The sequence below is a fragment of the Meriones unguiculatus genome, chromosome 19, assembly GCF_030254825.1.
Source record: "Meriones unguiculatus strain TT.TT164.6M chromosome 19, Bangor_MerUng_6.1, whole genome shotgun sequence".
NCBI classification, from domain to species: domain Eukaryota; kingdom Metazoa; phylum Chordata; class Mammalia; order Rodentia; family Muridae; genus Meriones; species Meriones unguiculatus.
Window position 1 is genome coordinate 5,349,668 of NC_083366.1, and position 25,925 is coordinate 5,375,592.

Below are 25,925 nucleotides of genomic sequence, written 5' to 3' on the forward strand. Positions count from 1 at the left end.
CAGCATCTCCAGTGAGCCTGCACTAGAACAATTTCTTTTGCCCCTTTTGTAAATTTTCTCTTCATGGTTTTTGGTTGTAAGCATGTGAATTTGGACATTTAGTCAGTTAAATTTTGGTCTATAAAGCATGAAGAAAACGTGCTTCACAGTTTACTTGGTGCTGGAATAGAAAGTTTGTGCGGAGGGGGAATTCTGTGTGTTACCACAGATTATTGGACAGAGCCTCAGGTTTACATCTAGAATCAGTCTTCTACTTTTTGGTATCAGTAAACACCTGCTTGCAAGTAAAGCATGGTTAAGTCTGACCCCACAGTCCTCTAATCATAGTAAACCATAATGACGCCTTTTGGAAGACCTACCTATAACCTGGAGATTGCTTAATGGGTATTGTAGTTACATAATGATACATGCTGTAGTCCTAAAGCCTTATTTGTCATTGTTTTGTGAACACTTTAATTAGCATGTTGGTTGGATTGTGTTTGCTAGCACTAACGTTTATTTGATAATGTATATATGCTTGTGTATTGTTATTGTGTTATTGCTATTGTTTGCTTGCAGACCAAGATTTTAGACACACCTTGTACTTGTCCAGAAAGCATGCGCACTTCCAGTTAGTTGCATACTGGCTTTATTTACGTTATCAGTATATATTTAAAGGCTGTGAAATTTGTTTTTATTTGGGCATTTTTGCTTGTGTGGTTGTATTGTTTCTAGTTAAGAATGAAGAAACAATATTGTCTATGTTTTGCTCATTTAAAGAATGCTTGAATTTGGTATTAAATTGGTATGTTTGGCTTTTTAAAGAATAGTCTTAGATTCTTGGTGCTTTAGAAATTTCCAAATGGCAGGGGGCAAGTGAGGGGAATTGTGTGATTATTGCTTACCTCTGATTAGCTGTATTGTGTGCTTATCTAATACTGGTTACAGCTTGTGAATATTTCTGCATACTAGAAAGGGACTTGCTGTAGTTTGGTTTGATCAATATTTGTTATTGAACACTTAATATTTATTTTTAGTTTTATTGGACATATGGTATTCTGTAATAATATCATTCTTTAGTTAAAAAAAGGAAAAAGAAGAAAGTAGCCATATTCCTGAATATGTTTGAATAATAAATTGATGTATATTTCTAACTAACCAGGAAACAAATCCATATGTCTTGGTTTTAATTCTGTTTGTTAACTGACCAAGGTGCCTAACTTTATGAGACAGAAGAAACCAGTTTTGTAATTTAATTGGCATTTCTTTCATGCTTTACCTCAGTAGCACATTCTATGTTCTATGGATAAGTTCAGTTGCTTTGCTTAAAATGGAGATTGTATGTTTCTATTAACTGTTATAGCCCACTTGTGTTGTCTTGATAAGTATATTAATTTAGGCACCCTTCCTTAAGACTATATTGGAAGACCAAAAAGCAGATAATCAATAGCTCTCATAACTGAAAGAATTATGATAATTCAGAAAGTGTCTTGACATTCTACAGTAGTACAGTGCAGATTGCATCTGAAATGTCAGTCCCCTTCCCCCTTTCCAGTAGGCCCTGCTTTGTAGGGGCCAGGCTGGCCTCATAGCAGTCATCCTACGTCAACCTCCCAAGGGGTGGGATTATAGGGAGCAGCCACCAGGATGGTCTTTAAAGATATGATTCTCAATAATGGTTTTAGTCACCCTGAGCTGTGGTGTGTGTGTGTGTGTCTGTCTAACTTTGCCTTGCTATTTGTTTATATAGACTTCTTTATATGTTCTGTGATCATATAAATGTAAGATCATTCCCTTACATACTGCTTAGTTTTGGTCTTCAAAATTTAGCTTGTTTTTTAAACCAGAAGACTGAAAAGTTGTGTTGATTTCCCCTTCCCTGCATTTTAAATACTGATGACAACTTTTAGTCTGTAGCCCCTAGTATAATATAGTAATGAAAAAATTTTAGCAATTTAATCATTAAAAACTTAACTGTTACTCTTATCATTAGTTTGTTATGTGTCCTGGCTTTTTTTTTTTTTAAAAAAAAACTTAGGCTAAGATTATCCTGTAACTGTAATGTAATTGTGACTGATGAAAAATATTTGATTGTTGATAATGGAATAGTATAAACAGTAAAAAGTGTTTTTCTGAGTAGGAAGTTGTCTGAGTCTTGTTTTTGTCATCTTTTATAATAATGCTCTTTTATAATAATGCTCATTTCGTTTTTGTCCCAGACTCCCTTGTTCCATCTCAAGCTTTTTTTTTTTTTTTAAATAGTGTTCTTTTTCTGTTTGTCCATTTCATATTGGACTAAGTCAGAGCCAATATCTTTCTATTCCTTTATCCTCTCCTCTGCTTTCATTCCTAGGTTTTATTTTATGTTTTCCTGTGACTTCGGGTATGTCTATAACCCTTTCCCATCTTTTTTGGTTGCCTTCTAGACCTGCATAGCTATTTGTTTAGTTCTGAGCTGTTCTTGAGAATATCCTACAGGCAATGCAGACTTCATAGATCCTGCACTGCCACCAACCTTTCTGTCTGTGGTGTTTGCTCTTACTGAGCAGTGCCACTGCCTACTTATTCGTCCCGGCCAAAAACTTGGTGGTTTTTCTTGATTATCTAAAGTTCTGAGAAATCTCCATTCCAGATTGCTGCTGCCACTACTAGAGTTGGGGTCGCTCTCTCGGATGAACCATAGAAGCCAGTTTCTCCGGGAGCTTCCCAGTAGCTCGGCTTGTCCTGTCTCCTTCCAGAGCTGTCTTAAGTGACTCCAGGGTCATTTAAGGAGTAAGGGTCACCCTGCTGCTTTCTCACCTCTTCTTTCTATAGTTCTTAGAGTTGAACTTGCAGGGCTGTGAAGCAGGCAAGGCCTTTTTAACTTCACCTCCTTACAGGTGCCTCTTTCACCTTACAGGTACTCTTCCTCTCCAGTTTTGTTCCTCACTGCCTTCTTTATCTGACTTTCACTTAGTCCCCCAGGCTTTTCTCCTACGTGATTCCTAGGGAAGTCTGCCCTGACTCTTCAAGATGGATGAGTTGTTCCTAGTGCATTAGTCCAGAGCACACTGTGCTTTATTGAGAACAGTGCTTACAGCTGTGGCCATCTTGGTCTTTGGACTGCAGCCTCCATAAGAGCACAAGACCATGCTTATTTCCACAGTATCTGACACATAATAAATGTGCAGTGTATTGACTAGATGAGTGAATACACTGGAAGGGCTTTACATTTCAGTGACTGTTCCCTGAGATTCTAGTATACCAGTTATCTTCACTTTCTACCGAATCATTCACTGTCTTTGGAATTTCTTCAGCTTTCTTCCCGATGTACATCTCAGGACTCAGTTTGACCCTCTTTCTCTCCTCAGTTTTATGCTTTTGACCCAGGGCTTGACTCAGGGTTGGATATGTAGCTGAGGATGACCTTGAACTTGTGATCTTCCTGATTCCACCTCCCAGTCTCTGGCATTACAGGAATATGCAAGGAAGTTGGCTTTCTTCTATTGTTTTTATTCTTGAGACAAGATCTCACTGTAGAGCCAGGGTGGTCTTGACTGGACCATCTTTCTGCCTTGGCCTCCCCATGCTGGGGTGACAGGTACATGCCACCATGGTAGGCTTCCTTTTATCTCTTGCATTCAGATGCCCACATCCTCTTGACCTGAGAAGTCAGGATCCATCTGCACTCAGAAGTAAGCAGGCAACTCCAGAGCCAAACTGCTGCTCTCCTGAGCATGCTCATCACCAGCAATAGCATCCCTGCTCAGCAGGCTCTGGAATGATTGGTGCCTCTTTTAGCTTACACATGACATGCGTTATTTGCTTGCCTGATTTCTCAGCTTGTTATGCTGGTATATTCTCCCTGTTGTAAGCAGAGCAGACCATTTATAAATCAGATCAGGTCATTCTTTCACTTAGATTCCTTTAATGGCCTTTCATTTCCTTAAAAATTAAAGGGGCAGAGTTCTTTCAGTGACTTTCAGGGCTTCACCCTTTCACCTTCCTGCCCTCACTTCCTGTTACTCTTCCCCTCATTTTGTCCTGGCTAGCCCAGACTTTGGCTTTTCTGCATGCAGAGAGCCTCCCCGTCACTGATCCCTCCTTTTGGAATGCTCTTCCCCCATCTCTTCATGGCTCCCCCTTGTGTCCAGTTTGTGTTTACAGGCAACCTTCTGAGTGAAGCATTCCACCTACTTAGTGAAACCAGTCCTCCACTTGCTACCCACCGCCCATTGCTTAGGATTATCTTTGCATCACCCATCTCCAGTGGACCTGCTTAGCTACATGATTTTACTGTTGTTTTTTTTTTCAGACAGGTAATTAATGCATGTAAAATATAAATATTCTGAGTGCAGAGTTTGGATGTTTTATTCATGTGCTCTTTGTGTCTTAATATTTTTTAGATGAAGGAAGACAAGAGAAATTCCATAGTGTCACAGAGTTTGTTCTTAAACATGTATTATGTGTCTACAGTGTGTTAACCGTGGAGTAGGAGGTGCTTGTTCTTCAGGAGGCCTCCTCACACCTTGAGTTCCCTGTTTCCATCAGGATTGCTGCTGAGATATTTGAGTCATTTATTTTTCTTTGTATCTTTTTTACCTTTGGGAAGTTGGTTACCAAGTTACAGTAACCAGGACAATATGTAGTACAAATGAAGGAAATAATTTACACCACTGGGTTTGATATCAGACTAGTAGAAGGGTAATCAGAGTGGTGGATACAGAAAGCATATTGAAAGGTACCATATCTAGGGCTGGAGTGCTTTACCTAGCATGCATGTGGTTTTGGGTTTGAGTCCTAACACTTAAAAAAAAAAAGCAGCAACATATTTATGTTAACAATGTTTCTCTAGTGAAATGTTGTCCCGCATATGACTGATAATTTTATATTTTAAATATAATAATTAGACAAATTATAACAGATGTTAATTTTGATGATAATATAGAGATGATAATATTTTATTTCCAAACTGCTATTTAAAATAAAATGATTTTAAAAATAAGTTATGTGTGTTGTGAAATTCTGGTTTCTAGCAAACCTGTATTCAAAGGCATATGCTGTTTTCTTGAAAGTTCTGGACTTGATTCTAGCATACTGTAACACTATTACTTAATGTTAAGTGTTCCTCCATGTACATGGATCCAAAGCCAGAATACCACTCTGCCAGTCTCTTTGTAGAACGTTAGAACTGAGGGTGAAGCCTGCCAGGATTGAGAATAAATAGTATAGTAGCAGAAGCGCCTATCACTCGGGGTATTGAGTTTGAGTCTGGGTTTGAATGCTTTAAGCTAGTTCTTTCACTAGATAAGAGCTGATAACAAAGAAAATTTCTGTGCATATTATTAGTGTTCCTTAGCATTCACTTAGTTTAATATATTTTGAAGTTTATTGTGCTTTGATTTCATGGTTTTAATCTAAGCGGGTCAGGTTATCTACAACAAAGGTACTTCTCTCTTTTGTTTTTACACTTGGAAGAGCCTTGTCATCTTCTTTTATTAACAGTATGCTTGCTGTTTTTAGGATGGGCAGTGCTAGTGTTGATAGGCGCACAGATGCTGTTATTGAATTCAGCTATTTTCTGTTACAGAGGGACCATATGGTAGGCACTTGTTTTTCTTTCTGGTTGATGTGGTTAGATTACTAAAATGAAAGGTTACTGTATTTAAAGACTGTCCTCATATTTATAGACATTTAAACAACCTTAAGGAATTAAATGTGTGAAACTGTAATAAATAGGCTTCGGTATAGCCTTTGGACTGGGAAGGAAGGCTTTGTAAGTAACTTCTACAGTTTCTGCAACAGAACACCTGACATGAAGTAGCTCAGGAAGGCCAGGTTTATTTTGGCCTAGAGTTCACCAGGATTTGTCCATGGTGGCAGGGAAGGCATTGTGCAGAGTACAGAGGTGCTGGTCACATTGCCTGTGCAGTCAGGACCAGGGCGGCGCCTGCTGGTGGGCAGCTTGTCTCAGTTTTATTCTCTATAGGACTCCAGCTCCTAGCGTGGCACACCCAGTCCTTCCTCAACTGAAGTCTTCTGGGAACACCTTCACCAGCATACCCAGAGGTGTGTGTCCATGGTAATTCTACATCCAGTCAAAATGGCTGTGGAGACATTATAACATCTTCATGCAAAAGCTCAGTTTTGGATTGTTTTCATGGAAATAATCTTGTGGTTTAAAGTGCTGTAGTCTCATCAGACTAGTACAGAATAGTTTGTTACACAGTGGAGTAATAGAAGACAACATTTTTCAGTAACCTGAAAATGGGTCCGAAAGATGGCTTCAGGGTAAAGGTGCTTGCCATGAAACCCTGGCAGCCTGAGCTCAAACCTTGTTACCATGGTGGAAGGAGAAAACTGATTCTGCAGAGTTGTTCGCTCACAATGTGTACCATTGTGTGTGCACCCACATGTACACATCACACATGCACAAATTACAGTTTTTTAAAAAACTGTAATCTGGGTGTGGCGGTGCATGCCTGTAATCCCAGCACTCGAAGAGGCAGTGCCAGGCAGATTGCTATGAGTTTGAGGCTAGCCTAGTCTACAAAACAAGTCCAGGACAGCCAGGACTGTATAGAGAAACCCTGTCTTGAAAAAAAAACAAAAAACAAAACAAATCTGAAAGACAAACAGATATGCTGTACTATAGCTTTAAAAACTTGACAGGATAGAACTTTTTGTTTGTTTTGTAGTAATATAAAAAAATCTATTCTTACCAGGCAATAGTGGCACATACCTTTAATCCCAGCACTCAGGATGCAGAGGCAGGTTGATCTCTGTGAGTTTGAAGATAGCCTGGTCTACAGAGTGAGTTCCAGGACAGCCAGGGCTACACAGAGAAACCCTGTCTCAAAAACCAAAAAAAAAAAAAAAAAAAAAAAAAAAAACCACCAAACAACAAAAATTCTATTTTCTCAAGTTAGGAGTAAAAGAATAGCTTTAAAATTTAAACATGGCATTTCTGAATATTTATTTATTTTTGTGACCGTAGAGAGTTGATAGCAAATTGTTGTCTATTACTATAAAAAAAGCTAAGTTAAGGACTTTTATTTACTTTCCCTCAGTGGCTGGCTGCTCTCCGGCCTTCTGTTTGATAGCGAGGGTTTGGATTCTGGCTTGGTTACTTAGAGTGTTTTGCCCTTTTGCTTACCTCAGCCCTGGATGGACATCTGGCAGAGTTGTGGGTGGTGACAGGCGTGCGCTGTCCATTCTTACAACCCTGAGCTCATAATCTCATGACTTCCTGCCTTTAAAAAAAACTGCATTCATTATTAACATAGCTTATGAGGACTTACGTTCTTAATAACATGTTGATTACTAAGTAGACTTCAAGGGAGGTTAGTGCATTTGGAAATTTCTTGGATATAGTTTAACTACTATAATCATGGACTTAGAGGCACTTTAAAAAGTGTCTCCAGGTAAGGTGTTTGGATACACTGGTGTCTTCTAGTATATTGTGTTTCTATATTGAACATAAGCTTGATCAATGAGGCTTGCCTTCTTTTACAGGCTCTGAATATTGGTTTCTAGAAATAATAGTGATTGGTATGTGAGATGAGGGAAGGAAACGCTTGGGGTACCCATTTTAAAATCAGATCTTTATTATAAAGCTTTTAGGAAATTGCATTTTACTTCATTATTAATTCATGCATTCATTTATTCATTTATGTTTCTCAACAGGTTTGAACAAAGAAAGAAATAGAGAGAGGCAAATTAAAAGCCTACAATTGTCCCCAGGTGTACACTTGCAAATTCTGCTGAGGACTGCAAAAGCTATGGGCTGAGCTCATGTCTCCAGACTTCTTCCTTGACATTTCAGTTTGAAGTGACAGAAACTCAGTAAGGAAACAAAGGCAGAAACCAAACAGTGAGGTAGTGGAGACCCCCATGAGACCCATCCTGTCCCAGAAAACTCTCCATCCCAGGCCCGTGGTTCCTTAGAGGACTGTTGGCAGTGTGATGCAGGGGCCAGTACACTGAGTTAGTGTGGTAGATCATGAGTAGTAAAAAGGAAAACATTTTTTTTTCTGTTTTAAAAAATCTTCATATTTTCACTGTATTTTTTAAAAATTGATTTCATAATATATCATAGGCATATGTCTTTGTAGGTATTTTAAAATTATTATTATGTATAGTGTTCTGCCTGCATGTGTGCCTGCATGCCAGAAGAGGGCACCAGATTATAGATGGCTGTTAGCCACCATGTAGTTGCTGGTAATTGAACTCAGGACTTTTGGAAGAGCAGATGGTGCTCTTAACCTCTGAGCCATCTCTCCAGCCCCTCTTGTAAGTTTTATGGATGGATCATACCCATAATGTATAAGAATTTCAGGGTCTGTAATGTAGAACTAACATTAGATTCATTTTCTATGTCTGTGAAGGTTAGAACTAGATGATATCAGGTAGATGGGCCTATTCTAATTAGAAGTTAACTGAAATTAAATTTGTTTTTTTGGCATAGGTAAAATGACCTTCAAGAGGTGCCCTAGTGGCTACACCTGCCTGGGTAGGATTTTCACTCAGTCAAGTTGGGGTCATTGATCATTTGAGTAACTTTTCAAACTACTGATTTCTCATCTAACCATTAATGTAAGTGAATGGGAACCCCTGAAAGTCACAGCAAACCTTAACTCTTGAATGAGTTTTATGGTATCCCAGTGATCATCCAAGTTTGAGAACAGCAGAACTCTAGAGCACATTCACACACAAACCCTTCCAGGAAGTTTGAAGTGGCCTTAAACTTAGTTAATATTCAGGGTTGAAATCATCTCCGTCCTCTGTTGTAGTCAATCTCATTTTGCTGCTGAAGTGCTTTCAGATGCAGGGAATTCTCTCAGGAGAGCCAGGCATGGTGGTGTACAACAACACATTTCTAGCTTTAGCTAGCTTGGAAGCTGAGGCACAGGCATGAGTTGAACCCAGGGAGGGGTTCAAGGCAGCAAAACAAAACACACTTTAAAATTCAACAGGTATGAATGATAGCTAGTGTACTTTTGAAAAATACCTATTGTTCCTTAATCAAAAATTAGACATTTTAAAGTGGTAGAATTCTGCCTTTTGACTTAGTGCAGCTATAACTGTTACTTTTTACTTTTATTATATATAAAAGTAACTTATTTGATTTTATTTGCAGAAGGCTGTATTAAAAAAGTATTACTAGAATAATTTGTAATCAGTTTTTACTAATTTTTAGCAAGAACAGAAAAAGTTACAGTGAAAGAATATATATGCGCTCACACACACACACATCCTTATACCCCTCTGTTCCTGAGTACACATTGTGAGTGACAGAAATAATTTCAACATAAATCCTCAATAATGAAGTGTTCATTAGTGAGATAGTTTCCCTTATAAATCTGTCCCCGTTTACTGCCAGCAGCTCTTCTGATTCTGTCCTTTGAATTGGTCTGCTCTTCTAGTCTGACTCATTGTGGCTGGCATTGGACAATATGATGCAAACACGATGTAAATTAATTGCAGTGTCCAGTTGCAATTCTGAAAAAGAAGTGGGATGATTTTGTGACATGTGAAGGAGAAGGTGCTCAGCCACGGACAAAGAGGATTGGGCAGAGTGAGACCGTTCACAAGTGAAGAAGATGTCATCAGGTTGATAGGCATCTCAGAGGAGAGCAGTGGAGAACATGTTTAAGGATTAAAAGCTTTGGAGAGGTTGATGTCTTTGATGTGATCGTATCTGCGAGGATGCGGTTCTTCTTGGAAGCAAAGTTTAGCTTAGACTCAGTCTTTCAGCAGCTCTGTTTGCCAAGAGACAATAAAAAGCAGGTATGAATGTATTGATGGATGGATGGAAGTAGTGAACAAATTTCTCTTACTACTGAGAATTAATAGAAAACCCTAGCTTTTCTGGTTGACTTTTAAATGAAGTTGTTTAAAAAGAGACCTCAGGATAGCTTCTGAAAAGGTTGTAATTCTTAGATGCTCACATAGTTCAGAAGTGTGAGTGTTTTAGCTGCCACCATTGTGACTCTCACGGGTCTTTGCTGCCTCAAGTACCAGTGATTAAAACCAAGACTGACAGGCACGGCTAAGTTATAAGTTCAGTGAGATTCTTCTTTGGGATATATGGATCAAACCATCTCCAGGTGACCGTATCAACAGAACCATAATTTGTGGCTACCAGGTATGTGTCTGTTCTAGGCATGAGGAATACAGTCTCAGGAATCATTTGACTTTGTTTGGACTTTGCTGCTGCTGCTACTTACTCATCTTGACAGCCGTTGATCATTGTAATCATTATTTTTAACATTTTTTAAAGCAGATTATTCAAACGATATGTTTAGATTAAGCAATATTTCAAGAAGAAGATGGACAGTTATTTAAAGGCCTAAAATATGTGTGTCCATTTGGACAGTACAATGATTCCTCAAGACTTAGGCTTAGAACGTGCATGTTCTTTCTACACGGTGTTGAAGTGTTAGGTGATTATTGACAGGAAAATGGATGTCTTTTCTTGCTGGCTCTTAAGTGACTGTGGACTAAATACAAGTCTTAGTCTTTTAACAAGATTTGAAATTTAGAAATGATTTTATATATTAACTAAGTGGGAGGATAAATACCACCATTATGTATAAAATAGGAATTTTGTGAATTAATTTATGCCAATGAACTTGGCAACTGAATTTATCAAGGACTATAAGAGGGACAAATTACTGAAATGGACACAAGGAGAAATTTAAGAGTCTTAACAGTGCCATGTGTTAAAGTAATTGTATGTGAAATCATCAAACCTCTCCAAATAGAAGGTTCTAATCCATTTGGTACATTAGTATATTTAAGATATATATATATATAGGTATATGTGTGTGACATATTTAATATATTATTATAGAACACATATTTTAGAAAGAAGAGATTCTATGAATCAATTCTATATGAACTCAAAAAAATAGAGGCAGAGAAAACTTTCTGATATCCTTTTTGTGAGGTCAGTGTAAACGTGTTCATATAAAAACATAAGAAAAAATTATATTAACAGCTGTTTTGTTTAAACTCCTTAAGAATATTAGCAAGTCAGATCTTGCAATAAGTGAAAAAAGATAATATGCCTTACAGTGTGTTCCTCCTGTACAAATGGAAAAAAATATTCAACCTTTCTAGACCAATATGGCTGTTAATTTCTGTACAGTGCCAACTCAACATGGTAAACTGGGATACTTTTTTCCAAAGTTGACATCACAGCTAAAGTTTTAAAAAGTTCAAATTATATATAAAGGCCAATAATAGCAGTATGTTACGCATCAATAGCAGCAAGAGCTTTTCCAGGTTCTGCAGTCATTTGAACAAAATTGTAGACATCTAGCATATACCATTAAAAAAAAAGTAAAAAACCAAAATCCTAGAAAACAGCAGTTCTGTTACATTTTTTTTTTTTTTTTTTAATTCTCAATCATCATCTGGAAAGAAAACATTCAGAGCAACATCATTAAAAACAGCTCTGATAAAGCGTGTTCACTAGCACGTATCATAAAGCAGGTACAAGCTATTTTACGTTCACAGAGGTATGCTACAGTACTGTTCTACATCTCTAATACTAGAGGATGCAATTTTTCCCTTTGTACAGGGGTAACACACTGTATTCAATATGTAAGGTCTTATCTATGTGGGTCTGATTACAAAAACTAATAAAGTATTCTCTAAATAATGAAGAAAAAAATAATAATGTGCCACAAGTAAGTTGGGAGTTATTCTAGAAATGAAAGCTTATTGTCAAAAATAAATTAGTAACAAAATGAGAGAGTTCTTTTGATCATCTCAGTAGATACAAGTTATTTGACACAGGTAAGTCAGAAAACTGGGTTCTAATGAAATTTGCTGAACTTGATGAGGAGCGTCTGTAGGACAAACAGCTGTCACACTTCGTGTGTGGCCATCAGCACTTGCATCCAGGACCACAGTGCATTGTGCACATCAACTGAGGAACTGAATGAGTAGGAAAAGAGGAGGAAATCACCCTCACAGAGAGTGTTTATATACACATTGAAAAACTTAAGGGGTGCACTCCCAAACTCGCACTAGCACTAACTAGTAAAAAATTTCAAACTTCAGGATGCAAAGTGGCTACGTAGTAGGTTTTATTTCTTTATGCTAGCAACAGTGAGAAAATGAGATTTAAAAGTAAGCATTATTTTAGTGTTTGAAGGGGACTAACCTGAGAGTCGACCACAAACTGCTGTGTTAGAATCAGTTTAGTTCCAGTAGGCTTTTTGTTGTTCTTCTTCTTCTTATTATTTTTTTTGAAACAGGATTTCTTTACCTAGCTTTCCTCATTTGTCCTAGAACTCAGTATGCAGACCAACCAGGCTGGTTTCAAACTCACAAAGATCTGTCTGTCTCTGTCTCCCAAGTATTTGTTGGACTAAAGGTGTGTGCCACTATGCTGCCCTCCCGCCTTTTTTTAGAGAACTAAATAAGCTGATTCTAAAACAGATGTAGGAATGCAAAGGACAATTGCTATACTATAAAAAAATATGCTATACTTAAAAAATATGAAGTTGGAGGATTTATGGTATCATCCTAACTGAAAGCCATAGAAATCAAGACAGTACAGAATTAATATAATCTTGATCTATGCAAAAATGAAAGTGAATAGAGTTGGAAGACCTATTTATCCATCTGTCATCCATCCATCCAACCTAATGCAATAGAGGAAAGGATAGTGTTTTCAACAAGTAGAAATACATACAGAAAAAAAGAGCATCTGTTTTTATGTCTCATTGGACAGAAAAGGTATTCCAACATTGATTACTGATGTGTATATAAAAGCTGATTATAAAGCTTCAGTAAAGCTGTAAAAAAGGTTCTGGGAAATGACACAAGAAAGCATTAACTAGAAGAGAAAAATAGTGACTATTTCTCCTTTACCAAAACTCAACGTTTCTGTTCTTATATAAAATGTCATTAAGAAAACAGGGAGAGGAGATTTGCAAAATATGTATTGGATGATGGGATTGCTTCTGAAGTCTGCATAGAAAAACTGAGGACTGAATGATAAGACAGACCTCGCTTTAAAAACCGGCAAAAACTGAACTCCACAAGACAAGATAAATGAAAAACATGCAGGGGAAAACAAGTTAGTTTGTAGCATTAGCTCTTTGTTACAATAAAATCTGCTGTTATAATTTTTAACTCTATTCAGTTGACTGATAGAACAATTTATGGAAGCTTCTCAACTTAGGTCTGCTTTGAAGCATTAAAATAATATTGCTATTACTTTTACATTTCATTTTCCAGTCATTCATTACTACCCTACAGGAATGAAGGATTTTGTATAGCAACTTTGCATCCTCAAAATGTAAAAATTTCACCTGTTGGGTACCACCATCTACCCATTAAAGAATGGCCGGAATAAAAGTCAGAACAGCAAGTATTGGTGGGTAAGGAGCAAATGAACAGTATAGGAAAATACTGCCCTGGCATGATGACACAGCCATGGAGGAAAACATTTTGTCAACTGTCAGAAAGTCAGGCATTCATTCTCTATGCAGCCCACTTTTTAAGCTAATTATTTTTGTTATTTTGAGACAGAGCCTAGCCTACTGCTTGCTACATAGCCCAGGTTAGCCTTGAGCTTAAGACAGTTCCTCTGCGTTAGTCTCTAGTGTTCTGAATTTGTAGGCATGCAGCAGCATGTCTCTTTCTTAGCCTCTTTTTAGTCTCTTTGTTTGTATTTGTAGCAGCTAACATCTTCAAATTGGAAACAAACTACGTGTCTACCAACTGCAAGCCAGAAAGCAGATTTTATATATTCAGTGCTTATAATGAGCTACTGATGCTTGTCACCACACAGATGCATCTCAAAAAGTAAGAGAAGCCAGATGTGAAAGAGTGTATATAACGGACAGTTCCATTGTAGGAAATCCTAGAACTGGAGAAAGTAATCTAGAGATTATTTTCTTCAATCTCTAGCAGACTGCTGATGGTCACATGGGGGAACACAAAGGCCCGAAGCTCTTGGGTGGCAGCGGTGGCAATATGTATTTACCAGGATGAATTGTTCATTTAATGTGAATTCTGCTTCAGCATATATGTCTGAAAAGAAAAAAAGTTTGGTAACAAAAATTCTGGTGAGGCTGTGTGAACAAGCTTAGATACAGTGATGACTGCCCTTTAAACAGCACCCTTAGACCAAAGCCTTGGTGTTCTGCTAATTCATCAGATATCTAGTGTATGATCCAGAATTTCCATTCCTAGATAATGCCCCAAGGGAAATAAATCAAAAGCCCACAGGAGGGTCCATAAGGGCTTGCTCACACCAAACAGGAAGGCGCTCACCAGTTCATAAGTAGGAAAATAGATAAAGCACGTGGATGGATATGAAAACAGCCTGAAGAAGCAGACTGACAGACAGACAGAACAAGGGCCCAGCATCATACAGAACTATTACCTGGTGATAGAGAGGAGTTTGTTTTTGTGTGGAAGGCCAGGGCATCGCTAGGAGGCACACAGGAAACTCTGGGGTTAGTGGGAATGCTTTGCATCTTCATCTGTGTGAATGGCTTAGGTTCATGGGTGTGGCAAATCAAATAAATTATGAGCTCAAGAACTGCACGTAACGGGTATACTCAAAGCACTAAATATTCGGGTGGGAGATGGCTCTGCAGGTGAAGCACATTCAAGTATGAGGACAGGATTTTGGACGCCACATGTGTAAACAAATGCTAGATGGACATGATGGCCTGCACCTGTATTCACAGTTCTCAGGAGGCAGCAGAGACTTGTGATTCGGGGAGCAAACTAAACCAGCTCCATCAGGAAGCTCTGGGATCAAGGGAAAGTCCCTGCCTCAATATCTAAAGTGTTTTCCTTGATCCCTGTCCATTTGAGGTTACCCTCTACATGGGTACACACAGGGGCACTAGCCCTTCCCTCCCATGCACTCACAGAGAAGCATTCGCAGAGATTCTAGTTCATCTGCTGGAGTTCCTGTAGCTCTCAGGAAATTGAACTTACTTTTAATTTGTATCTCCTAGTCAGCTTATATCTTAGTAGTTTGCGCAAACTTACCCTAGACTTTCTCTAGAAAAAAATTTAGAATTTCTTTTATCTCCTTAATTTTAGTCATATTTAAAAAAAAACAGTGAAATTGTACAATTGAAAATTACATATGCCATAGGTGGTTCAGTTGTAAAAAACTGATATATGTGTATTTTAGATTAACAAGACTGGAGTTCCACTGCCCGGAAGCTTAATTTTGTATGACCTTTGATTGTTTTGGAGGTGGAAATAATAAAATAAACTCTGAATATAGATTGTAAAAAATGAAAATCAATCTGTTAGCTATTCTGAAGTGCACAGATAGTATTAGTTAGGAAAAAGTCTCATTTATAATGTTTTCTTTGGTTATGGCCAGTAATTAGTGGTCCAAGAGCTTAAGCTTTTAGTGGTTTGTTTGTTTTTTTTTTTTTTTTTTTTAGTGCTTCAAGGGCTTAAGATTTAAGATATAATTTTTATTGTTAAATTACTTAATATTCATATATGTATATAATGTGTTTTGATCAAGTGCATCCTTCATTCCCTCTTCTCCAATTCATCTGATCCCTCCCTACCTCTAACTCCTTTTCCCTCTAGACTTAAGGTGCAGTGTGGCTGGGGGAGAGCCTCATGAAGTCCCACCCCTGTCTGGGGAGCTTTTGGCAATTGATAGCTGTTGGGAAAAGAAAAGTAAGTTTCTTCAGGGTTGCAGCCTCTGAGAGGCTACTTATGCTACCACAGATTGTCCTGTCCCACACATACGCAGGCAGAACTAAGTGGACATAGTGGTGTTCAGCTTAAATGACAGATCACACTTTAACTTGGTGTACAACTTGGTACATTAAGTATATTCATAATTTTGTATAATCATCACTGTCTATTTCCTGGACTTTTATTTTAATCACACCAAGCTGAAACTCTGCATACTAGGCAGTATGTTGTTTTTCCTAGGACCTGAATGCCTCTGTTTTATTTCAGAATTACCAGTTTGCCTGTCCTAAGTACAATTGTGCAGCCGTACAGCATTTGTCTATTTCTATCTGGCTTACTCACCTAGCACAGTCCTTGCGTGCTTCACCCACGCTGTGTGATGCATTAGAACTCCATTTCCTTCTATGGTGAGCAGCATCCTGTCGTAGGAACATACCATAGTTTTTATGCCTTCACTTGTTTATGGTTTCTCAGGCTGTGAATAATGCCATTGTGAACGTAAGTACACAAGTATCTGTTTGAATTCCTGTTTTCTTCCAAGAGTAGAACTGGTGACAGAGTTGGAGGCAGAGAAGACAACATGATAGAAGCAAGTATGAGACAATGACTAAAGTCCAGCTCAAACAAGAAATTTATGAAAGAGAACTCCTGTTAAATACTTGGTAGTGAATAAATTAATTTGCAAATGAGATTTTCACTGTCTGGTCTCCAGTGCTGATGCAGGGAGCAGGCTTTAGTGTTTGGACAAGTCTTTGCTGCGTTCCATTCCAGCTCAGACCTGTTTTTGACTCATGAAGGCATCATGCAAGGAATCTCTGCTATAGTCTGCATCTAATATCTGACTTTTAAAAACTAGGGTCTAGTCAGCAGTAAGCAAGTGGGATTTTTTTTTTTTTAAGTCAACCTTTATCTGCTAGTTCTCACAGGTAGAGTATTTTGAGGACTGAGAAACTAACATTAGTGATAGTAGTTTTGAAAATTTTTCCTTTTTAGTGAGTTAAATCACTGTCTCCATTTTAATTATTGTAATAAATTCCAGTCTTACTCTCTTCACTTACTTAACCTCGTTTCTGCCCATCTCTTTTCACTGCTAGTTGATAGCCTGTAATCTGCTGGGGACTTCCTGGTGGCTGTCTTGCTTTTCTCTAAGTGAACAGGCACAGTTGTAAAAATAAATTCCTTTCTATTTGATTAGTTGTACAGTTTTAGAAGTTTGCCTGCCAAGCTACTTAAACTCTTAGCAGTAAGTGAGACTAATTAGATTGTTTTGTTTTCAGATAAAGATACAGACTATGAGAACAGATTCTAATTATATTAAAAACTTTAAAAGTCTGTGTGTCTTTGAGTGTATGCCACGTGTGTGCAGGTGTTGAGGCCAGAAGAAGGCATTGGATCCTCTGGAGCTGGAGTTACAGGCCTTCCACTGTGGGTATATAAACTCAAGTCCCTTGGAAGAGCAGGAAGCACTCTTAACCAATAAGCTGTCTTTCCAGCCTGTAGAGAATTAAGTCTTAGCAAAGAGTCATATGGGTTGCTAAATGGTCAAATAGGTTATGGCTTTTTTTTCCCCCTATAAATGTATACATCAGAAAAAAGTAGTAGTTGGTCTGCTTTCTAGCAGGCAGTATATAATTGAGTATGTTTTCAGTTTTGAGTATTTTACAGTCTTTTAATATTGCATTCCTATTGTTCTGTAGGCATTTATGCTGTTGATATTTGTTAGCTATAATGTTTGTTTAGTCTCAGAGTAAGCTATGGACTGCTTATGTATCTGTTTCCTAGAAATACAAGAGACAAAAGAACGTTTTAGATAGTTTCATAGTGCTGAAGAAAGAGCGTTAACACTGAGTATTTCAACACTCACACAGCATTTAATCCTCACATCATTCCAGGAAGATATGTATGACTACATACGTTTTCAAGATGTAGAAACTGGGATTCGCTGAGCTTGATTAACTTGGCCATGGCCACACAGATCTATAGCTGTCTTATATCTTCTCATTTTTTTCAGAGTGGTAAATTGGAAATGATGTTTTCCTGAAGAAAGGCTGCCTTAGTTTGTACCCAACTTAACCTCCTGTGGTAGGATTAAAGGTCCTTAGAGCTCCCACCTTGTCTTTGCAGCAAGTGCTGCATCTGAAATCCATCATGTCTGCTCATGGTTATTGTACTATGCCTTTCTGTGTCCTGTCATGTACGTAAGCTCTGCACTTTCTTCAAGCCTGCCCTGGCTTTTCTGACCTCGCTTTCCCCAGATAGAAAAGATTTTTCAAGTTCCAAAGTAGACAGTCGTGGTTTTGGTGGCTTCTCTTCCTTTTGCTTTATGCTTTCTCTCCCTCTGAACACTGCTGTCATTTACCTTATTTTTAGTATTGTTTGGAGAGGCATAGATCCTTAGTTGTTTCAGAGTTTCTTAGAAGTGTTAGATGCTGTAGACTCTGTCCCTGGTGTGTGAGTAGTTGCACTTCCTGGAATAAGTACAGATGTAGAGCCTCTGGTCAGCTCAGGTCAGGTTTTACTACCAATGTGCTTAAAAAAAGTTTTCACTTTCAGGGCTGTTTAGAATTTAGGATAGTCAGTATGTAATTAGAGATACAGATAAACTGTTGTAGAAAATCTACCTAGTAGTCACATGATACTTTATGACTTTTCTTTTGTTTTTCTTCTTTCTTTTTTCTTTCTTTCTTGTATTGTTTACCTTAGAGATAATGTGAATGTGTGGGTATCACCTGCCAGTTGATCTTGTCATTAGCAGGTAGATGTAAGCATATCCTGTCTTTCAAAACGTTTTGTACTTTGATTTTGGTCAATGATGAATTTTTTTGTGTCTAATAGTCACAAACCTAATTATCATCAATGGTTTTATTTTCTGGCATGATTTTCTAGTTCAAGTTTATGTGCTGTTTCAGCTCAGGATCTGGAATCAACTATGTTTTCAGGACATCCTGCTGTCTTTTAGTGGACACAATATTTCAAGACTTTAACTCCTGTTAGAGGGTTCATTCCTCATGAGTTGACATTGAGGCTTTTCACACAAACAACACACTCAGAAAAGCTGCAAAATTGTACTGAGAGGTCCCTGATATCCTTCACTTGGGTGTCTACAAACCTGTCCTAGAACTGGACAGAATTACCTAAACCAGGACAGTGGTAATAATATTGGTATTATTGTTATGAAATTATAGGTCTATTTCGTGTATTTTTTTTAAAGATAATGACATATAAGTAATACTATTTCCTTTTGAATTCAGTTTGGACAGTGTGATTGTTGTTTTCTGAAACAGGGTCTCACTATGGAGCCATGGCTGCCGTGGAAATCATTGTGTAGACCAGGCTGGTCTAGAACTCACAGAGATCCTTTGCCTCTTGAGTGCTTGGATTAAAGGCATTCAACACCAAGCCTGGCAGGGTTAGGAGTTTTTGTTTAACTTCATTGGTATTACATTCCATTCTTCTTTATCCCCAGGGTGCTCATTTAATTTTATCTCAAACAATACCTAAAAATAGTAGGGCCTAATGAATGTAATTATTGAGAAGTTACCAATTTTTCCTGTACTTGGTCTAGCACCCATCCTATCTTTTGGTTGTACTATATCTGCTTTGTCAAACAATCAGGAATTATAGTTCCACTTTCTTCTTTTTAACTCTCATTTAGTGTTGATTCTCAGATAACTTCAGTGTTAAATACTCATCTCTGTTTCCCGTGTCCTTGCCTCTTTAGTGTTTTGTTTTGACACAGGGTCCTTCTTTGTAGCCAGCACTGACATGTGATTTACTCTATAGTCCAGGTTGGTCTGGAGTCTTGCTCTTTCTAATTACAGATGTGAGTCACCACACCTGCTTGCTTTAGTCATTTTGATTGTTTAGAGTTTGTTTTCTGATAGTTTCTGTCTTAGGACACAAAATTCCTGGAGTTCTCACAAGTTTGCCTGTGGATATTATAATGGAAAGCTTGAGCCTGAGCAGTTGTTTCTGGAAATAGCTTAAATCTGATGCTGTCAATTTTTTTTTTTGGCATGAAGGTTTGTTGTGGAAAAGTCAGGTGGCCATTTAATTCTGTTTTTGTAAGTTCTCTGCTCTTTCTGCCTCAGTTAGTAAAGGTAGCTCTGTTTGGTTACTTTTCATTGCTGTAATAAAACACCATGACCAAAGGCTACTTGTGAAAGGATGAGTTTATTTCAGTTTACAGTTCATGGCAGGGAGTCCATGATGGTGGCAGATGCCAGATGCCAGAGAGAGTTTGTCTTTCACTTAAAACATCAGGTAGAAAGCAAATTGGAAGTGGGGCAAGGACATACATAAACTCCCAGAGCCTGCCTTCAGGGATGCAAGAATCCACCTCTCACAGGTTTCACAACTTCCCCAAACTGCACCGTAGGAGAAGGAGGCGGTGGGATGGGATAGGATGGATGAATGAGACACGGACCAAGTGCTCACATCCAAGAGCCCATGGCTGACGTTCTCGTTCAAGTCCACATTGGCTCTGGTTTCATGTTAGTGATGGCCATTCTGGGGGGGGGGATTTCCTTTCAACTTCTAATGATTTTTTTTCAGGAAAGCATAAGGAATTAACTCCTTGTACATATTTTTTCTCCTTTTCTGGGTTTCTTAAAGGACTCTGTTGTATGTACTTGAAATTTCCTTCCTATTTTCAGTGATTACCATTCTTTCGTGTCCTCTCTAGCTTAGGGTTTACCTCTGATTTTGGTTTTTTCTACTGTAGAGTTTTATTACCTCATTTCTGAGTTTCTGTAGTTTGGAAGCAAGCTTATTCAACCAATTGGTGATTGTTTTAACCCAATTCTAGTTCACATTCTGTGTCCTGTAGAACAAGTGGGAACATACTTCGAGAAAGGGATGCTCTCTCCTGACAGAAAACAGTGGTGGAAGTGGTGCAGCCTAGGTAGTCCTATGATTAACTTTGGTTTAAAATACTCTTTTGTTAGTTCTGTGGAGCAAGATTTCAGAGAGGAGTGACAGGACGGTAGAGAGACCAGCCTAGGAGAAAGCTGATGGGAGTCTTAATTTAGGCAGAGGCAGTGGAATAAGAAAGGGGCAGTATTTAGAAGTGACAGATTTGGTAGCTGGGTAGAGCAAGAAGGGACTCAGGATGGCTGGTTTCTGTCTTGGTAACCAAGGGCTTGAATTGTCCTGTCGTTATGTAGATGAGGAGATTATTGGGGCTGGGAGATTGGGAGCTCTGTTTGGGGTATATAGTGCTAGGTATCTAGGTGCCCAAGCAAGGGCTCAGTCATGCAAATTGGAGCTTGGGAGAAAGGGTGGCATTGGAGAGGGTTGAAAGTAATTCATAGTCATGAGCCTGGAGGATGACATCATCTAGGGAGAGCATAAGAAAGGAGAAAGTGGGTCAAGGAGAGAATTGTAACATAGATAAGAAGGGGAACCAGCCTTAGGGATATTAATAAGAATCATTGGTGCTATTCTGTTTTAACCTTGTTAAAGTTGCTCATGCTAAAAGGCTCATGCAAGTCTTACTCATTTTACAAATGAATGAGTTGGAGTTAAAGGTTAAACTGTTTGCTCCTTGTTGAACTCCTAGTAGGAAGCCATTGAGAAAGCTTAGCCAGTGTAACTTGGACCATACTTTCTCACCTCCTACCTGGTGTCTTGGTAGGCAAGGAGTTACAGAAATACTGCACAAAATGGTGTTGTGCTACCCAGGGTGGGACAGATAGAGGGTGTTAGCAGTATGAGGTGCTGCTGACAGGTGAAGAAGCTGGGGGGGGGGGTGTTTTTTGGACTGAGTGAAGTCATCGATTCTTGTGTTGGAACTGGTTTGAGGTGGAATGTAGATAGTATGGTTAGTTTACCAGTTTCCTAAGATGTGTTTTTGTTGACTTCGTAAATGCCAGTTTATAATTCCTCCAAAGAAGAAAACAATAGTCGTTAAAAAACCGAAGTGATGCTGAATACAGACCAAAACTGCTGTGAGCAGGCTTTCCTTCGTGATGTAATAATACCCTTGTGTTTGGGAGGGTGATGCAGCTTGCCAGGCTCCTGACTCTGCTTAGACAGGAAAGGGAGGGGAAGAGCCTCAGTGAGCTCTGGACTGCAGAGGGAGTGAGCGCTTGCCGACAAAAGCTGAGTCAGAGGATGGATACTGCGCTATAGGCTGACATGGCCCAGTTTAGGGTGCTGGACTGTCTGAGCAACCACAATTGGAGTTTACTCTGTAACCTGTATTGTGCGTGGACCAGCCAGGTTTGTCTGATGGATGCATGTTTTTGTTTTTGAATTTGATACTGCTGTAACTGTAGAGCAGAGTGAAATGCTTGACCTGAGAACATTACCTTCTTGTTACAATCATCTTTTGTTACTTTTTTTATTAATTAGGCTTTCTTTTTTTTTTTTTTAAACATGGCAAATGGTAAATCTGGTCATCTGAATTAACTCTAAAAGACTTCAATTAGGTGAAGTAGCACAGACTATGCTGTTTGTAGTTAGGTTGTGGGGGAGGGGAAGTGGGAATGAATTACTTAACTTAAAAGCTAATAAATCTGAAAACAGTACAGTTGTAAAAGAGGGCATATCTCAGCTTCTCCAAAGAGTTTAGGATTGTGTTACTAAGGTAGGAGGGGTTTGAAATGAGCTGCCTTTAAGCAAGCTTTTTATTTATAATAAAGTATATGGTTCTGGATTTCTTTCAGTGTTATTGAATGAAGTTCCTTTCTGAGCTTTTTATGTCATAAAGCAAGCTTTTATGGAGACTGTTGTTTTATAGTAAAGAAAACTAACTGGGCATATTTCTTAGAATAGCTATCGTGTCTTGAGTGCTCTCTAAGAAGCAAGCCTTTCTTTCTGCAACCCCATCAGGACTGTTATCAGGTAGAGACTGCTTCAGTAAGTCGTAAATCATGTTGTACATACTTAGCCTAATGGCTTGGCTTTTCAAACATAGAAAACACAGCCACGCCCAGCTATGTCTCAGTTCTTTCACGGCCAGACACAAACTTCCTAGGTTGGAAGACTTGAAATTAGTTCCGAGCAGGACCTTTGGCTTTTTAGTTCTTTTCTGTATGACCTGTTTTTTTCTGGTCTAGGAAAAAGTTTCATAATTTAGCATAGACCAATAAATAGATCAGAGAAAATAGAGAGAAGGTCGTTTAGTCACTATTTCTTCTAGGCTAAGATTGATCCCTCAATGCACTTTCTAGTACTTTTCCTAATGGATTTACATTACCACAAAAATAGGGTTTTACATGGCTACTAAGAATAAAAGAAGACAGATACTGCAATTATCTAACATTTAAAATTCATGATATTAGGAGCCTAGCAAAGCTGAAACTTGAGCTCTGCATTGCATGCGTTGTACCTATCACTAAGCCCCACAGTCTTACACAGTCTTACCAGGAAATGCTCTTGTTTGAGGTCTGAAGCTACTTGGTCCTAGCTCACCCCAGAGGAGGTTAACTGTGCCATAGACGCCCAGGGATGAGTTGAAGAGGCCGCCGGTACTGAGTGCTTTGTGTGTGCCTTGGCCTGAGTGTTGCTAGATTTGCTGTTGCTGCTTTCTCTGTGGTTTTGATCTGACAGAAGGCCGTTCAGCTAGTAGCACCTCTAAGAGTTTGCAGAATGTAGCATAAGTTAAAGTGGCACAGGACACCATCTTCTGTGATATTGATGTCACTACTTAAAAGGATTTAGTGGAAGTCACAGATGGAAGTCACCTTTGAGGCCAGGCAATTGAAGTATGAAAGGAGTCAGAAAAGAGCACTGTTTGGGTGAGGTGGCTCACATCTGTAATTCCAGAACCTGGTTGCAGAGGCCGGAAGATCAGGAGTCAGGGTCAGCCTGAGCTTAAAAGAGTGAAGAGGCAGGCATACAGGTAGGTATTAGAGACTGCCAATAACAGAAGAGTAAGCTCTAGGAGACAGCACCTGTGCTGGTCCTGGTGTTGACAGACTCTGCCTGTGTGTGTGTATGTGTATAGTATGCATAGCTGATGGTGGCCCAGATCAGAAGAGAGGTTGGATCCTTTGGAACTGGAGCCATGGATGGTTGTGAGCCACTGTATTGATGCTGGGAACTGAACCCAGGTCCTTTGCAAAGCAACGGATGCCCTTAGCTTCTGAGCCTCTCTACAGCCCTTCAAGACACTTTATTTTAAAGGAAGCTAAAATTTTAGATTTGTATGAGAACTTGTCTTATATTTTAAACATTGATGACTTATTCAAAAATTTCAAAACAGTAGGATCTGGAACAAACACATCTGGTGAGCAGATGTGGCTCTAGGCTTCTAATATGCAACTTCTGATTTACAGTAGACTTATGGTAGTTTTTGGTTCCCTTGATTTCACCAATGAAGCTAAACTGTGCCCAAGAATGTTGCTGGGTAAAAGCATTTATAGTGTGGAGAATGAGGAAGAAAGGGAGTAAATTAAATGGTGGATGAGAAGAGAGGGAGATAAAGGAATGATATACTAGGAATTGGGAGATGCCACCACAGGGCAGAATGCTGGTCAGTATGGCACGCTGAGAATTCTGATCTAGGTCATGTTAGTTGGTGAGTATCTCACTGCTGTAGGAACATAGTGGAGTAGAATGCCAAGCTTAGTGTCCACATACATTGAAGGCGGAGGTGGTGCTGGCTCTGTGATGCCTCTATGCTACTAGATTTGTCTGCACACCTCTACTAATGTACAAAGAATGGAGCTTGGTTCAGCATTTAGTACAGCGCCTGGCACATAAGTTACGTTTTACACTTGCTTACTGTTACATGTCCTCTCTTGATATAGTGTGCACGAAGGTAGTATCATATGAGACCTATGTTAGAAATAAAAATTTAAGTTTTAAGCTGAATGACCACTTGTAAAAAATTGGAAATATAAGTTAAAATTGATTTACACATTTTAGTCATTCAGCTCTCACTCCTGTTAATATTTGATATGTATATGGTCAGTGTTTTTTAAGGGCTTTTGAGTGGTTCATAGTTTTTACAAACTGGAGATGTAATATGAACACCCCTCCCCCCAATTTTTAAGGCTTCATTTAAAAATATTTATTTTTTATTTATGTGTGTATGTGTGTGTGTATGTATGTGTAAACATGTTGAGTGTAGATGCCCACGGAGGCCAGGGGAGGTGGGATATCCCTGGAGCTGCAGTTAAAGATGGTTGTGAACTGCCCTGTGCAGGTGCTGGGAACCAAATTTAGGTCCTCTGCAAGATCAACAAGAACTCTTAACTGCTGATCCATCTCTCTAGTCCCCAAGGCTTCATTTTTAATAATTGTAATATTCTAGGTAGAAAACTAGACATTCAGTTGCTTCTTTGTATGTTTTCAGGTATGTGTGCATGTATCTGTATGTGCATGTGTGTAATATCCTTCTCCAAGAAAGCCTCTCAGTTTTTCATGTTTTATGTTACAATAACAAAGAAGTTATGTAATTATTGCTGCTTTAATCAGCTAGAGAGGGCCTCTAGGAAAAGATATTGAAAGTTTTGTTTCATAATGGGCTCAGTGCTGTAAATGGGCTGTACTCTGTTTATAGCTTTGTGGGTCCGTGTCTAGAATCTTCTGGCTGCACATTGTTTGCTGCCCAATAGTACAAATGGCCTTGTTAAGGAGATGAGTGGGTGACTTCAGCTGCAAGTGGCACGGGAAAAACACTAGTGGGCAGGACAGTTGTAGTATGAACACATGTAGGACTTGCAGGAGAAATCAGGGGACATGGGGATGGAAAAGCAGAGGTCTCTTCGTCACTGCTAAGTCCAAGCTGAGTAGCTTGTGTGAACTGTTGGCCTCAAGTCTCACGACTAAAGCTCTCAGAATTACTAGGAGGAGGAGAAGGAAGAGCAAGAGGAAGAGGAGGAAAAGGCACAGTTTTGCCTTAGCCTTAAGATTCACTCCATCATAGGAAGCTTGCATAATGATGGAAGAGGCCACAAGGAATTTTACAGTATTTTCAGAGGGATTAACAATAGATCCCAGGTATTTTATATACTTAACCTTGTTTAGTACTCCTGATAACCCCATGATGATATTGTAACTGCCACATTCCTGGTTTGCACATGAGGAAACTGATGCAATGGGAGGTTTAGTCACATGCCCTAGTTCCCACAGCTGAGACGATGTGAAGCAAAATGCCCTGAGAGTCAGACTCAGCACAGTGTTGGGCTTACAGGTGTGTACCACCTTCTAAACTATTTTGCTCATTTCCAGGGCTTCTAATTCTAACAAATAAGATATGCTTTACATACCGTTGTATGTTTGAGAAATGATACTTTAATTTTGTTTTG

General features: G+C 38.8%; 1 protein-coding gene across 16 annotated transcripts in view; it reads left to right on the forward strand.

Moving 5' to 3' along the window:
* Positions 1-25,925, forward strand: part of Arhgap21 (Rho GTPase activating protein 21) — a 125,992-nt gene that overhangs the window by 2,236 nt on the left and 97,831 nt on the right. For 4 of the 16 annotated variants that reach the window (XM_060372341.1, XM_060372342.1, XM_060372350.1 and 1 more), the window contains exon 1: positions 21,734-21,888. The exons of the other annotated variants lie outside the window; for them this stretch is intronic. In XM_060372341.1, coding sequence (XP_060228324.1) covers positions 21,805-21,888 — 84 coding nt within the window. In that variant the 5' untranslated portion in view covers positions 21,734-21,804. Of the gene's footprint in view, positions 1-21,733; positions 21,889-25,925 lie in introns of those variants that run through there. 16 annotated transcript variants of the gene reach the window in all.